The following is a 16,478-nucleotide window of genomic DNA, read 5'->3' on the forward strand; positions in this document are numbered from 1 at the left end:
GTCCCATTTTTCTCTTATTAAAATTTTTTAAAGTTTTATACCAAACTGGCTTGATAATTGACACTAAATTCAAGTCTATATTTCTGTCAACCGTGATAGATACCTTCTCGAAGAACATATAACATGTGGTACAACATGTTAATGCAAATTCAGGTACTTTATTTAAATTCTACTTTATTCTTTTTTTTCAAGAAAAAGAATAAATTTATGGAAATATCGTTCATATCGATCATTCGATTCGAAAACGCAAAAATTTTTCAACATAAATACATTCCTGTTATATGACCCACATAACAAATAACAGCTGTTAAACAAGTCAGCTGTTTTTTAGAGAATTTTGAAATAAATTCGTAAATTGAATTTTTTTATTAAATTTTTAAATACTTTCAATTAAAAAATTAAAAAAAGAATGAATAGAACTCAAAGAATGGCTGCATTAATTTTAGTTCTGCTTTTAAAAAGTCGTCGCAATATGGGTTATAAAAAATTTAGGTACTAAGTAGAAAAACATTATAAAAATTCTGAAACAAACTTCTTTTACTTGTTCACCATAAACGCGGTGTAGCCACAGTGATAACTCGTACCTGTGTATGAACATATTGAATTGTAAATTGCAGAAATTTTAATTTTTGGAAATTATAACAATGCAAATGTCTGTTTTTATTTAGTAGTGATACAGTGTTTTTTAACTGACTACATACATATGTATGTATGTGTACATATGTATGTGTGTACGTATGTATATAAAAAATGTGTATACAATAAAAGTTTACAATAGTCAATAAATCTGAATGGCGTCAAAAACTTTAAGGGTTGTAGCTTTGGGTGCTTCTACCATTGTTTTATTTTCTTTTTTAAAAAAACTAAAAGAGTTAAAAAAAAAAAAAAAAAAGTTATTGAAATTTAAGCAGTACGTATTGTATGTTTGATGTTAATTTAACCATGAGTTCCTTTACGCTTTTATTGTCTTTAATAGCACAAAAAAGTTTTAGCCAAAGGTATAAATACACGTAAAACATGTGCATATATGCAAATGTATATACGTAAATTTTCAAAAAGAAGTTCATTTTTGTTAAACCACATATGTGGTGTGATTTTACAAACTTTAAAAAAAATACTTTGCAAAAACAAAATTTAATGCAAGTTATTTTATTTAGGAAGTTAAGGCGGAAAACTAAAGCAGATCGTCCGGTAAAATTACAAAAATCAACATTGGAGCTTTACGATTCTGACTCAGAGGCACAAAGAGCAAAGCGACCACGCATGGATGAAGAAGTAGAAAGGTCAGAGGATGAAAGTATTGAATCGATCGAAAGTAGTAGTGATAGTGAATCAAGTGATGAATCTTGTTATTCGTCGCTAATTTCAAACTCAGAATCAAATTCAACGCATTCTGAATCATTTATAACTGAAACAGATGAAGATTTTGATAACGAAGATATAATTACTGATAATGATGTTGAAGCTTTGTAATATTTGTTTTAAGTTTTTGTACAAAAAGTAATAATATTTTTTTAGAGAGCCGCATCATGTTAAACCTGAAGTGTTTGATGACCCTCTTGCAACAATGTAAGTTTCCTTTATAAACAAATTTTAAATAATGAAGATTTTGCTTTAAAAAATAGAAACTATGAAGAGGAGGATCGAAAACCAGATCTCGATGAATTGACGGAGGCATTAAGAAATGCTGATAATGAAAATTTTTTGCACCGAAGTAGTTCAACAATAAATAATGGGTAACGTTGTAAATATTAAAAATTAATGTTTTCTTTTTCAAAAAATAATAATTTATCAGTGGTACAAACGAAAATTCATCATCCATAAGAATAAAAGAAGAGCCTAGATATTGAAAAAGTTATAGTTTAATCAATTTATGGTATTCTGACAGAGAAATTAACACGAGAAGCAATGGCAATGATTTAACAATACATCTATAAAATCTGAATAATTGAATATAAATACATATACAAATATTTTGTAGTGTAGCATTTATTGAAATATTAAAAGAATGAACGGAACCTGGAAGGTTTTTTTTTTAAATTAATTTTTTAATGTTTTAATAACACAAAACTTCAAGAATGTAAGCACTAGTTAAATAGAAAGATATTGAATTTTAACTTTTTCTAATTTACAATTTGAAAAAAGGAGATATTGATTTGATCTTTAGGGAGATTTATGATGTTAAAAAGGTCCCTCTATAGATCTTGTAAGTATACGTGTAAATTCGTCAGCTGTGAACTGTTGAGCTATTTTCGCTAAACGATTCTCGCATTTTAAATTTTAACACTATAAATCGAATATCGTAAATTTGCGTTGGTGAAAGTAGCAAAAGTTGTACAACAGAATGTTGCTTTCGCATACTTTCACTTGCAATTTCGTTTACGAATCTTGTTGCATAAGCCTAAGTTTTTGAGAAAATAAAACTAAACAACGTAAATGTTACATTTATTGTGCTTTATTAAATTAGAAAATTAATAATTATAATTTTAATATAGGCCAAAATAAAATACAAAACTAATTCCGGTTTGCATCCATCTTTATATTGCTCCTTTCCGTTTTATTTTTATCGAACTTAACTTTTTTTCTGTAGCCTTACAAACTTCGGTTATAATAAACGAAATGAGCGAGAGCAATACATATTTAAATCTTAACTTAACTGTTACAAATCTTTCTTAATCGATATTTTTTAAAATTAGCAATATAATAATAATATACGTTTAAATGTATGACTATTTTAAAAAAGTTAGAATGTCAAAAATGTTTTTGATTTTGTTACATAGTACCAAACCACTTGCGAATCGCTAAAGTTCTAAATTCGCGAGTTTCGTAAATTGGTTTCTTTTGCTCAAATTAGTATATTAAAAAAGTGTGGTCATGATATAAGAAAAGAAAAATATTTATTTTGTATTGCACCAGTTGTACTTAATGAAATTTTTTTAATACTTTGTAAATAAGTGTAAAACAAATAAATATATGTAATAAATATTTTGCGACTTAAGGTGATTTCTAAAGATAACACTAAATATAAAGTTGAAGTTTTCAAAATTTAAAATTACAGTAAATGAATGAAGTAACAAAGTCATTCGTACACACCAAAGTTATCTACTAATAAGTAGTTTGACACTCCGTTTACATCACACAAATGCAACCACTAACCAATATTTGTATACAAAAAATTCTCTTAGTTAAAAGAGTTAAGCAGTATTCCTTCTTATTTTCATTTTTATACACAAGAATTTTTAGAATTTGTTTTTTTATAATGTATTTTTAAAAGCAGGAGTTATTTATTTTTCCCTATATAAAGTATAGCAAAAATTATTAAGAATTTTAAAGGCGGGAGTTTTATTTTTGTAACTTATTCCAGTACAAGGTGGCAAAAAAGGTGTATTCATATTATAAAAGCGAAGCGGAAAAAAAGTGTTTAAAAAAAATTATTATAATTTATATAAGTAATATAATTTTGAAAAATAATAAAAATAAATTTCAAAAAGACGTATAATATTAAAAAAAATTTGAATTAGTTGTGAAAAAAAAAAATATTTTACAGTTTTTTATAAACCATCCAAGAATTTCATGGTTAATTTAAAGAATTTAGAAAATACTGTTATTAAACCTTTTAATGATATTTGTACAGAAGTCCGACAAAATTTTTTTTATTAAACTTTGTAATGAATGTTGTGAGAAGTGGGACAAAACATATTTCATTAAACTGTATATCAAAATTAGAATTTACCACATAATAAAAAGTTTTAACCAAACTATAAAACAAAAATTTTTAATGTTAAGCATTTGTAATTAATAATTATTAATAAATAAAATAAACAAATTATCTTTAAATTTTTTATTTTTATTTCAATCTTAATAAATTTAGAACATATTTCTCATGAGTCGGTAATAATTATATTTTATAAAGTATTAATCAGTATGCACACACCTTTTTATACCCTGCACTTCGTGAAGGGTATATTAACTTTGGTATGGAGTTTGTAACTACTTGAAGGAGTCATCTGCGGTATGGACATATATATATATTCTTGCTCAGCGTAAAATTCTGCGTCGATTTAGACATGTCCGTCCGTCCGATCGCACGATAACTCAAAAACGAATAATGCAATCGACACCAAACTTTCACAAGTTTTTTTTTTTGTGCCAAGGACGAACCCTATTGTTATTGGACTAAATCGGATAACGGGTTCGGGTAACTGTCATACAACTCCAAGAATTTATTTTAAATATTTCAAAAACTAATAAAGCTATAAATATAAAATTTTGTATACATGTGTCCAATTATATTCTACACATGCTCTAAATATTATAATGGGATAGCTGCACCGGTTCGGGTGGCTGCCATACAACTCCAATAGCAAATTTTTTATATTCGGCAAAATAATAAAGTCAGATTCATGAAACATGGCAGTCATGTGTCTAATTATAGGTCAAATATATTTCTGAAGTTTTAGAGGAATCGCTTGACAGGTTCGGGTACCTGCCATACAACTCCAGAAGCTAATTTTAAATATTTGGAAAAATAATAAAGTCAGATTCATGAAACTTCGCAGTCATGTGTCTAATTATGGCTCAAATATATTTCTGAAGTTTTGGTGGAATTGCTCGCCAGGTTCAAGTAGCTGCCATGCAAGTCTAAAAGCTTATTTTAAATATTTGGAAAAATAATAAAGTCAGATTCATGAAACTTGGCAGTTGTGTGTCCGATTATAGATCAGATATATTTGTGAAGTTTTGATGGAATTGTTTGACAGGTTCAGGTACTTGCCATAAAACTCCAAAAGCTTATTTTACATATTTGGAAAAATAATAAAGTCAGATTCATGAAACTTGGCAGTTGTGTGTCCACAAGAATTTGTCAATTGATTGTTGCTAAGAATGCATGGAACTGTCAGCGTTGAAAAAACTAGTGTACATATAAGTTTTAATCAAAATGTTACATATGTATTTTATAATGGTTATACTCATTGATATATTCTTTGGGGTTTTTTAGGTCAAGCTCTTATAGCCGTAGCTTGACTATAAGGCCCATCTTAACACGGTTATAAATATGGCCAATTTTAGATTAGGTTTTGTTAAGGTTGGCAAAGAAGTTTTTTGTGGTGCTGAAGCTGTTATGCAATATTAATTTGCATCATTATTGATGCTTGGCTTAAGCAATTTGTCTAATAAAATAAAAAATAATTAATTTACATTTGAAAATGAATCTGAATCTAAATGAATTTATTGAAAGTTGAACATCAAAAACAAGAACATTAAAATTACAAACGAAATTTGTAAACGAAATGAAACTTTATTTCTCATGAAAATTTGAATAAAAAATTCAACATTTTATTTGCAAAAACTCGTTAGGTATTTAATTCATAAAAGAAATGCATGTTGCTTTTGTTACTTTACTTAAAAATACCAACTTTTTTGCGGAAAAAATTTTGTTATCATCAGTTTTCCAATTTTGAGCGGAAATTATTTTCTTTACTGGTATAGTCCACATGCCCTTATGAACTATATGCTTATGTAAACAATCACTTGTTTGCTTAGGATATTTCTTCACCAAAATAATACTATAAACATAATTAAATATTGTTATACTTCGGATCAAAGTATGTATATCTATTAATAAGTAGTTCGGCTCTCCGTTTACACTACACTAATGCGATCACTCACCAATATTTGTATACAAAAATAATGTCTTTATATCTAACAAGTCCCATTACTCAATTTTTTTTACGAAATGTTACGAATTTTTGGCCTCGTTGTTGGTTTTTTCTTTAAATGCCACTGATCGTGTCATATTTTTTATTATTTTTTTCTTTTTTTTTACGTAAAAAAGAGATTAATATTTTAAAAAATCTCAGGATATTATACACATTTTTTAAAAAGCTTCCCATTTAAATTCTATTGCACGAAAAAGAAAGAAAGGTAGGAGGAAATAAAAAATGAAAAAAAATTTGAAATTCATATTTCAGTATGGTTTGAAATGTTAATGAGGAAGGATGTACGATTTTTTATGCACATTTTGTATTTCCCAATAAGGTAAGTTGAGTAGTGTCGGCTAACAAAAGTGTTATTAAAAGTAATATAGGTTGACACATTTCAACAATTTGAATTATCTCATTTCGATTATTCATACGTTACTCATAAAATTGTTTCAAATAATTTCAGTTAGTTTTTAAATTATTAAGAATAAATATGTATGTACCTACTTCCAATAAATTTTTTTTTAAATAATTATTTTAAAACTATTTCAAACATGTTATATTGAGTGCTTCAAAAATTTTGCTGTGCTCTTTTTTCATATTTTATTAGCAGGTAAACAAGAGCAATCTATTTATAAAATGTCCCTGCATGTGTATGTATGACCTATCTTAATTCTAAACGGAAAGAATTTTAAAATACATGAACAAAAATTTTAAAATACCTGTTATTTTACAGTCGGAATTTTCGAGTCATTTGGTAAAATACCATTTCAAAAATAGAAAAATATTCAAATCCGGTCATAAAAATATATGATTGTTTTTTCCAAACATTTTAAATATTTTTTTTTCTTAGGTAATTGATATAAATGATAGTAAGTTTTTAATATTTTTTCAAATAAAAATAGAGGTAAAATTTTGAAGTTTATATAAAATTTGTATTTAACAAATAATATTTGATTGTATTTAAGATATTATTTTGTAATTCCCTCTTCAAATTTTTTCTTTACTATGTATTTATATCAATATTTAAGAATTATCTTTCATTAATTATATTTTCAACTTGACACCACAGGTACTTCCCATATCTTGCGTTAACTTACCCTATGAGAAAAAAAAGCTGTTCACTTAAAAATAATGAAATGCTTTCAGTAACAAATAAAACGTTGAAGGCGAAGGTCATGTTTGTTGTTTTTCCGCTTTTTTTTAAATTTTAAAATAATTATCAATGAAAATATTAATGTATTTTTTTGATTTTTCAAATATATGTTCTAAATTTTACCTGCTTTATAATAAGTGTGAATTTATTTTAATATTTCTTCTCAAAAAATAGCCACTTCGATTTAAAAAAGGCCATATAAAATAAGGTGTGCTTTCAAGTTTCTCTCTGAGCATTGGGACTTGTTAGATATAAAGACATTAACAAAAAATTCCCTTAGCTAAAGAGTAATGTCTTTATATCTAACAAGTCCCAATGCTCAGAGAGAAACTTGAAAGCACGACCTTATTTTATATGGGTTTTTTTGAATCGAAGTGGCTATTTTTTGATAAGAAAAATTAAAATAAATTCACACTTATTACAAAGCAGGTAAAATTTCGAAAATATATTTGAAAAATCAAGAAAATAAAAAATATATTAATATTTTCATTCATAATTATTTTAAAATTCTTGAAACAGCGGAAAAACAACAAGCACAACCTTCCCCTTCAACGTTTTGTATGTTACTGAAAGCATTTCCTTATTTTTAACTGAACAGTTTTTTTTTCTCATTGGGTAAGTTAACTCAAGATATGGGGAGTAACTGTGGTGTCAAGTTGAAAATATAATTAATGAAAGATAATTCTTAAATATTGATATAAATACATAGTAAAGAAAAAATTTGAAGAGGGAATTAGAAAATAATATCTAAAATACAATCAAATATTATTTGTTAAATACAAATTTTATATAAACTATGTTTTTTTTTACTATGTTAGCTTAAAAGCCGAAAAACGACGTTTAGCTATTTAATTTCAAATCATTATTAACATTTCAATTCAAGTAAACGACTTGAGTGAAGCCTTCAGGTCAAGTAACGTTTATATAGACAATAATAAGCTTGAAACAGCCATATAAACGGGGTACATACATATTACTACATCATATCGTGTAATATATAATATTGTATAATAAATAAGTACTGCATAACAAAGTATGAAATTTTAATTTATAACTATTACTTTCATAAATTCGAATTTTTTACCTAATTTTTATGAAATGAAAAATAAAATTTGAAAAACAAAATTTTGTTTTTATCCAAATAAAAATAACAGAATTTTTACCTAACTTAATTTAGTTTCATTTCAATTCAATGTTTTTGATACACTCCTTTGTTTACAATATTTTGTTTTCTATTTTTAAATAAAAAAAGAATATTTTAAGAATTTTGAAGTAAAATGCAAACAAAAACTAATGGAATTGTACGAGTCAAATTACTTATCAATACATATACTTTGGCTTCGGATATTTGAGGAAATTATAACCAAAATAAAAATCAGCTAATCGCTGCGCAAAACTTTTGCAAAAACTTAATTAAGTAAATCTGATGAGAATAGAGAATAACGTAAACCCCTGACTTCAATTGTATTTCATTGCAGATTGCATGCGCTTTGTTTAGTAAAGTAAATGACTTTTTTGATTTCATCTGATTGTTTTATAAATATTTTTTTATTATATTTTCACTACTTGGGTGTCCGCGCGTTCCGAGTTTTTTGAGTGTAATTAAATTTTTTATATGCAGTCATTTTTAAATTCAATAAGGTATGCAATAAAAATTCTGTGACTCGGTTATCTTTTTATTTCTATATCTATTCTCGATTTTTTTTATTTCTATATATTTACGTTACTGTCACATTAGCTTTTGCAAATTAAAAATTTAGCATGGTTACAGTCATATCAGCCGTGACAATGAAAATATTAGCCACGTATAAATTTTTGTATGCTTAAAAATTTTTTTTTTTTTTTACCGAAAGGAATGGTGAAAAATCTCGAAAGACACTGCCAGACGAAAAGCAGTAGTGTGGAACTTTAATCCACTAAAAACACCCTCCTCAAAATAAATTATAAAACTAGTCGGAAACGACTAACCATTAATTTTGCTCTAACTTTTTTGATTATTTACAAGCTTTTGATCTGGCATAATAGCGTACTAAGTACTCATTGTTGAGGTCATAGTGTACTAAGTACATTAAACTAACTCGAGAGGTCTCGTACGTTTAAGCCTCTTAACAAAGTTTTGATTTTCAACCAATCGAGCCGCCACGATGTTGACATGATTGGATAAACGCATCCTATGAATGGTTGCTTACTTTTTAATTTCGTCTGTGACACTTAGGATCGTGAGATCCCTGTGTATATTAGCATTACGGACATACCAAGGGGCGCTTACAATGTCCCGTAATACCCTATTTTGAAATCTTTGAATAGATTGGATATGAGTCTGCCCAGAGAGGCTTAAATATTTAATTATATATCAAAACTATCTTGTATATTGTCAACTTAGAACGCCTTCCCAAAAGCCATTCAAACTTTCTGTCTTCCTCCTTGATTGGTTATAATTTCTTTTTCTTTATGTGCTCCTTCCATCTGGGCCTTGCGTCCAACGTCATTCCCAAATACTTGGCCGTGTTTGCGGACGGAATTAAGACGCCATTTATCCGAACCGAAAAGGAACCGTCAATTTTCCTATTAGTGAAATTCACGTGTACTGATTTCACCTCGTTAAGTTTTATATTCCACTTTCTAGTCCATTTTGAGATCTCGTCACTGGTCCTTTTCATTTCGTCCTACTGCGATAACTGCTGTATCATCAGCAAACGTAGCTTTTGTCACTCCTTCCGATTCAGGAATATCACACGTGTGTAGCAAATATGATGTCGGGCCCAATATACTCCTCTGTGGTACCTCCGACCTGATATCCCTAAGGCAAGAGTACTCCTCTTTCTGTTTAACTCGAAATACCCTATTAATCAGGAAAGATTCGAGCAGGTCAACTTACTGCCTTGGTAGTAATCGCCTAAGTTTTTTTTATTAATCCGCAAATGCCAAACCTTATCGAAGGCTGGGCTACGTCCAAAAATATGATAGAACATATTGTTTTTTCTTCCAGTGAATTTTCTATTAGGTCAGTTATTCTATGAATCTGATCTATGGTTGAGTGGTTCCGGCGAAAACCAAATTGATGATTCGGGATTAACCTTTTACTTTCAATTATAGGTTGAAGTCTTCTCAATAAAAGTTTCTCTAGCAGTTTTGAAATCATCGACAAGAGTAAGATTGGTCTATAAGAAGTCGGCCTGTCTATAGGTTTGCCAAGTTTGCGCAGCATGATTATCTCTGCAACTTTCCAAATGTCAAACATGTAATTAAACCTTATAAACGCATTTATTAGACGCGTAAGCATGGTTATACCCCTTTTGGGTAATTTTTCCAAAATATCGGCCGTTATTAGATCAAATCCCGGGGCCTTTTTAGGTTTAAAAGTCCTGATCTCTATAACATCTATTTCCTTGACAATTGGAATAGTCACGCTATCCTCAAAAAAAGCAGATTCCTCATTTTCATACACGCCCTGACTGTCATGCGGACTGAATATATCGGCCAAATGATCGGCAAACGCATTTGCCTTGTCCTTGTCAGTTTTTGCCCACGTTCCATCTTTGTTTTTAATAAGAGCAAGGTGTTTGATAGGTTGCTTCATTTTCTTTGTTGCCCTTCACAGTGCCTACCCCTCTAATAGCAATAATTTTCGAACTACTCCAAGCTGCATTATGAATAATTTTATTAAAGTTTTCGGCCTCCTCATCTATGTGCCGGGTCGTTTTTATTCTTTTCTTTAGATCCATTTGTAGTTCAACCTCTAAGCGAAATCTTGACCAATCTGTAGTTTCATTTGTCAGCGCAGGTTTCGCTCTTTTCATTACAATATCAAGAATAAGCACTAAATGATCGGAGTTAAGATCGTAGTTATCATGTACCTCGATGAAATTTTTCGCAATCCGTTTTGTTATGAAGAAATCTATTAAATCAGGATACTTATTGACATAGGTTGGTCAATACAATGGCTTCGCAGTAGAGTGAAAAAGGCGCCCTGCGCCTCCAAATGCTATCCTAAGTTCTCTTCCTCTAGTTGAAGTATGCCTCGAACCTAAATCAGTGTGCTTGGCGCTAAAGTCACCCCCCAATATAAATCAATCGCCTAGGTCTGCCGGAACGTTTTGAAACATTTCTGCCGTCATTTTAAATCTGGGGTGACAATTTAATGCAGCCACTCTAAATTTTTGCTTAGTCGGAAGGATCTGAACCGCCGTATTTGCATTACCTCGGTTTGCTTCTGGTGCAGATCGCACTATATTTTCTTTTATTATTATCGGCGTTCCGCCTTTCGCTATATTTCCAGGGTGGTTCGAGTTGTAAATTCTATAACTTGAAAACTAAATCCTGCTTCTTAAGGTTATATGTGTTTCAGTTACGAGGCACATGTTTATATTCTGTGTATGTAGGAAAACTTCAAGCATGTCCTTTTTATTTGCAATGCTATTGCAATTCCATGTTGTTATTTTAAAATTACCTCGTGCCATCATTTACCAGGTCTCCGAGAGATTTTGTCCATCATATCTAGCATGTTCTGCATATATTTTCATTTTATACAAAACATTCACGTCAATGGCCCTTGTCTTATTGCTCGTACCACCGTCATCAGTTTTCGTTTGCAGAACATATTTGTATGTTACATCTTTTGAGACTATTCTCGAGGTAAATTGCCTCAATGGCCGGTTAGAATTCTTCTTCAAGTTGTTGTTGCTGTTCTTACTCGTATTTCTACGTTTTTGCAATTGCTTAGCTATCCCTATAGTTTTCTGGGTGGGCCTCCAAAAAATTGGAACACTTTGCTGCAGTACTCTTTGGCTTACTACAATCTGATGTTAACTGCCTGCCTGCACATTTAACACAACTTGGTTCTCTTTGGCAAAATTTTTGTGTATGCCCATACCTTTGACACCTTTTAGGACCTGCGGAATGGTTCCATCCTTTCAAAGTGCCTCTATCCTAACATTCATCGTGTTTATGTGATCGATTTCATAAATTTTCTTCATCTCGTCATTTGAGGACGTTAACGTAAACAGCGGTAGAGGCACCATAATATTTTTCCCATTTTCTTTTATTTTTTTAATTTTATTGGTTACATCTAAGATCTTGTAAACCCTAGATCTTAAGTCTTCTTTTATATTTTCCGGTTTACAACTGGGGTGAAGATTTCTTACCATGACTTTTATTGGTCTGGTCCGCTTGTTTTCGTATGCCATTCTAGTCCAGATCCATTCATGGCCCTGGTAAGATTCCTCTAATCCATTTCGGAATTTACAATAAGCTTAAATTGATTGTTATTCATCATTTTAACCTTGTAATTGATGTCCTTATTTTTTAATGTTGACTCTATTTGATTGTAGTCAACCACATTACTTATAACTACTGGAGGCGGCCTAGAGTTTTTTGTGACATCGCCTCGACTTTTAGAATCAGGAACATCCGCTTTCTTAGCGTTGATCGTCACCTGGACCACTTCCGCAGATGATTTCGCTTTTCTTTTTTACTGGACCTCTTTTGCTTTAGGATCCAATCTGTTTCTCTGGCGAGTTCTTCTTCATCTGTTGAGTAGTCCTCCAAGATTGACCTCACCTGCTTTGCTTGTAGTGCAGCGTCTTTTTCTTTATGAATACTATTATTAGACTTATTGTTTGTAATTCGCACATGTTTCTCTTTCTTTAGCTTCTCATTCTCAGCCCTCAGTTGAAGAACTTCGTTTTTCAAAGCCACACAGTGCTTTTTTTGGCTTGAGCTTTACTCATTGTTATATCCTTATTGGCCTGTGGAACTTGAATGTTCGGTAGTCCACCTTCTATATTTTTATTCTTTTCTAAAATATGCACATCAGATGTAGGTGGTGAACACCTGGTTTTCGCGTTCCACCTGAACGGATCAATCAAATACAATAAATGGCTCTCCCCAGAATCCGTAGAGCCGACGTAGTTGGATTACCACCTGGGGTACTAAATCCTTTTGTTTTGTCCATTGCATAAATGATTAAATTTTTCATTTTATACCTTCTGCCAGGATTAAAAAACTGCCGTCCCTTAGGGATCTTACGCAGACCAGGGAGCTGTCTATTCTAGGTTAGACGCTTCTGCATATACCGCCCGCACGCTTCCTAACCAACCAAACCTGGATTAAGCGCCGAGTACTCGCTTTCACCCGCTCTTGTCAGCATTACTAAGTAAGTTGCCCAGGAGACATCAGGCTGATAACTATGTTACCTACCTTCTGGGAGGTGAGAGTCGGATTTGTTGGCAGAGCTGATGCTTTCACAGGGCATTTCCTAGCATTTTCAGCTTCACATGTTACGAAAATGTGAAACCGACTAGGACCCATGCCAACCCTTGTTTTCCCAAAATATTTCAATAAATAGACCGTCTGGTATAAGACATTTTTAAAAACCTTTAAAACCTTTATAAAGTTTGTGCACGCAAAGCATGTGAAATAATACTTTTTGAACAAAAATTTAGTGTATTAAAAACTTTTAAAATGTTACAGCTGTCAAAACATATGTTTTTCATTGTTTTATGTCAGAAGGTTTCATTTTTGAAAACAAAATTTTTTTTTAACAATAATTTTTTTTCAAAACAATTAAAAATAAGCTAAATGGATTCCCAAATGGTTTTTTCTAAGTTTCACACTTGTATAAATCTAAAATCAAAATTTTCGGTTTTTGGTATAAGAAGAATAGTTCTTTAAATTTGATAAGTTTAATTTTTTTTAAATGAGAATTTCTTTTGTTTTACGTCATTGTTTTCCCAATTTTATTTTTATCTCAGACATACCTATAATCTGCCGCACTACATTGCGCTAACCTAAGGTAGCTTTGATTAAATTTTTCAAGTTTTCAACTCGATCGACTTCAATTAAAATGTCAAAATTGCAAAATTATCGTTTATTGAAAAAATTCTATACCAACACATTATTTTGTCGGCTGACGTAGACGAATTTTCATTATTTGACACTTTAACTGATTAATTGATTAACTTGATTACAAAAGTGGCGACTTTAAAACTAGCAGAAGAAGGTATATGTAAATAATTTCGTTAGTCAAGGTAATGTCAACGAATTTTTAAATACTGCAAAAAAAGTTTTTTTTTATTTACAAATTATATTTTTCAATAGAAATTTTTTATCAAGAATTTTCAAGAATTACCAAGGGCCTAAGGAAAAAACAATATCGGAGTGAAAATGCAAAAGAAGGAGCCGGGAACCTAAATTTTAAAATCGGAGCAGAGCGGCAACCTTGATGGGATCTATGAGGCGACTTTTTGACATCATATATCTCTCACAAAATCAACTTTCTTTATATTTCTAATTGGAAAAAGTGAAAACTCAGTCTTTTTCTACTTTATTATTTGCTTACATTTTTAAAGTTTTGTGTTATTAAAACATTAAAAAATTGATTTAAAAAAAACCTTCCATGTTCCGTTCATTTTTTTAAGATTTCAATAAATACAAGAAAAAAAATAGTGCATTTTTTTTTTGAAGTTGATTTTGATGTTAACGAGTTTGCTAATTTTGTATGATATATTTCCCAAGATGCATACTTCTTATACAATCACGTATATATCTATATAATTTTTTTATGTGTACTATATTAAATAAATTTATATGCTCCATTATTCATAAAAATTATTGCCGTCATATGTGAATTCTTTTTATATAAAAAATCCATATATGTAATTCTTTTTAGGTATATACATATGTGATTTTAGTTTAATTAACAAATATTTTCACACTGTTAGTAAGGCTATTTCACTAATTTATCTAAACTACCGCATCAGTAACTTTTACAAATTTCTTTAATTTTTATTATATTTGTTTCTATATAGGGGACAATTTGACACGATGCATTTTTATAATGATTATAAAATTTTAAAAGCACTATCATAATTATAAAACCTAAAATCAAATAATTACAAGATTGAATTCTAAATTTAAATCTAATAAAATTTTTATTAACTTTAATCTAATAAAATTATTATAACTTTAATTTATTGTAGACTAAAAATATAGCACCAATTTTTTTTTATTCAGTGTATTATCATTTTTTACTCTCAATTCTTTCACATGTTGCTGACATGCGGTACAAAAATATGCGGAAAAAACTCGAAAATATATTTAATCAAAATTATAGTTAAAATTTTGAGTCGAAATTTGAATTTTTACATGATGTTTAGAAAACTGCAAATTTTATTTTAATATAAAAATTTTTTGGTTTTAGTCAACTTTTCGTATGAAAAATTCTAAATGAAAATATCAAAAATCATCATTTTTCAAAAAAACAATAAATAATGATTCTTCAGAAATGTCATTTCGCCAAAATTAGATAGGCAATTTTACAAATACATTCACAAAAACACAGGGTGCATGAAGTGATTTTTTATAATATAAAGGCCAAAATACAAATTTTTTTTTGTTAAAGACATTTTTTGTTCATGAACACAGTACTGCAAATTCAAAATAGCAAATTTTGTATACAACTGTTAAAAATATATTACGTATCTATCACATTATTGTTTCGCAGTATTGTGTTAATGAAAATGTCTCCTGTTTAAAAGTTATTGCTGGAGTGCTATATCTCACATGAGAATAAGCGTAAATTACTCTGACTGACTGAAATCACTTTATTTCATTTAATTCAACGGCACCGAAAATTTATTTATGTAATATGTAGTCAGGGTAGTTGTCGTTCTAATTGAGCGTCGAGGGTAAGTACTATCAATTTTGGCCGTTTTTACTTACATTTGGGTTTTTTTTAAATATTTGGCCCATTTATTTTTTCGTGGCAACCCCGGTTAACACTTTTGTCTTGTATTGAGCTGAGCAGCGTTCCCACTTGGATACAATTGTATCTATTTGGATACATTTTTTGCTTTAAATTTAACTTGGATACAAAGATACTCAAATTTGCTAAAATGCCGAAATTCGCTACATTTCAAAATTTTGCTGAAATATGGATACACTTATTTCTCAAACACTAAATAAATGTTACAAAACTGTAAAATGCTGCTAATATTAAAACGCGAAATTGCTTTATCTTTAAAAAGTGTTATTTGCTGGCCTTTCTAAACAGATTTCCGAGTTTACTAGAAGAAAGTAAGAAATCTGCTTTATTAAATGAGTACTGCCTCTTCCTGTATTCAAATCAAGAACATTTAGCCAAGAACGTACCAGAAATATATTGGTGTAAGCTAGTTGTAATAGAAAATGCATTGGCTGTACATATTTTTTAAAATTTTTCCGTTTTAATGGTGAATTGTCTTTGGCACATAATTCAACTACTACAGAAGGCATATATGCATATGTTTTTTCTGACCTTAACTTTCACATTTAAAATATAATAGAAGTTGTATATGATTTCTTAAAGAATTTACTATAAATAAAAAAACCAACAATAGGACGGCTTGGTATAAAAATTATACTTAATGAGTTTGGATACATTATGGATAGGGTTGCCACATAATGACAGGCTCAAAGTAGGACATATAACAAAAAAAACCACATAATGACAGGCTCAAAGTAGGACATACAACAAAAAAAAAAGTCAGTATTATTTGTAAATTAAATATTTTTATTGATTGTGTCTGAACTTATATTTTTTATCACTTTTTGCACATTTCAATAACTCAGTGTCATATTGT

The 16,478-nt window shown here is 29.6% G+C and overlaps 1 protein-coding gene across 3 annotated transcripts; it reads left to right on the forward strand.

Moving 5' to 3' along the window:
• Window positions 1-294: 294 nt before the first annotated feature.
• LOC129616707 (uncharacterized) lies at window positions 295-2,044 on the forward strand. Of its 3 annotated transcripts, none has more exons than XM_055532371.1 (5): window positions 295-492; window positions 1,158-1,469; window positions 1,519-1,569; window positions 1,626-1,736; window positions 1,796-2,044. In XM_055532371.1, exons 1-5 carry the CDS (start codon window positions 410-412, stop codon window positions 1,848-1,850), a joined length of 612 nt encoding a protein of 203 aa, XP_055388346.1. In that variant the 5' UTR covers window positions 295-409; the 3' UTR covers window positions 1,851-2,044. The 3 variants fall into 3 exon arrangements, with proteins under 3 accessions (XP_055388346.1, XP_055388294.1, XP_055388371.1); XM_055532319.1 differs by lacking the exon at window positions 295-492 and adding an exon at window positions 579-910; XM_055532396.1 differs by lacking the exon at window positions 295-492 and adding an exon at window positions 581-998.
• The last annotated feature ends 14,434 nt before the right edge of the window (window positions 2,045-16,478 follow it).

The sequence above is a fragment of the Condylostylus longicornis genome, unplaced genomic scaffold (genome assembly GCF_029603195.1).
Source record: "Condylostylus longicornis isolate FDR11 unplaced genomic scaffold, ASM2960319v2 ptg000001l, whole genome shotgun sequence".
NCBI lineage: Eukaryota > Metazoa > Arthropoda > Insecta > Diptera > Dolichopodidae > Condylostylus > Condylostylus longicornis.

Coding starts and splice junctions, on each gene's coding strand:
- LOC129616707 (XM_055532319.1), top strand. CDS start 792: ATGGCGTCAAAAACTTTAAGGGTTGTAGCTTTGGGTGCTTCTACCATT. Junction 911..1,157: donor AAGTTATTGAAATTTAAGCA/GTACGTATTGTA, acceptor TATTTTATTTAG/GAAGTTAAGGCGGAAAACTA. Junction 1,737..1,795: donor AGTTCAACAATAAATAATGG/GTAACGTTGTAA, acceptor ATAATTTATCAG/TGGTACAAACGAAAATTCAT.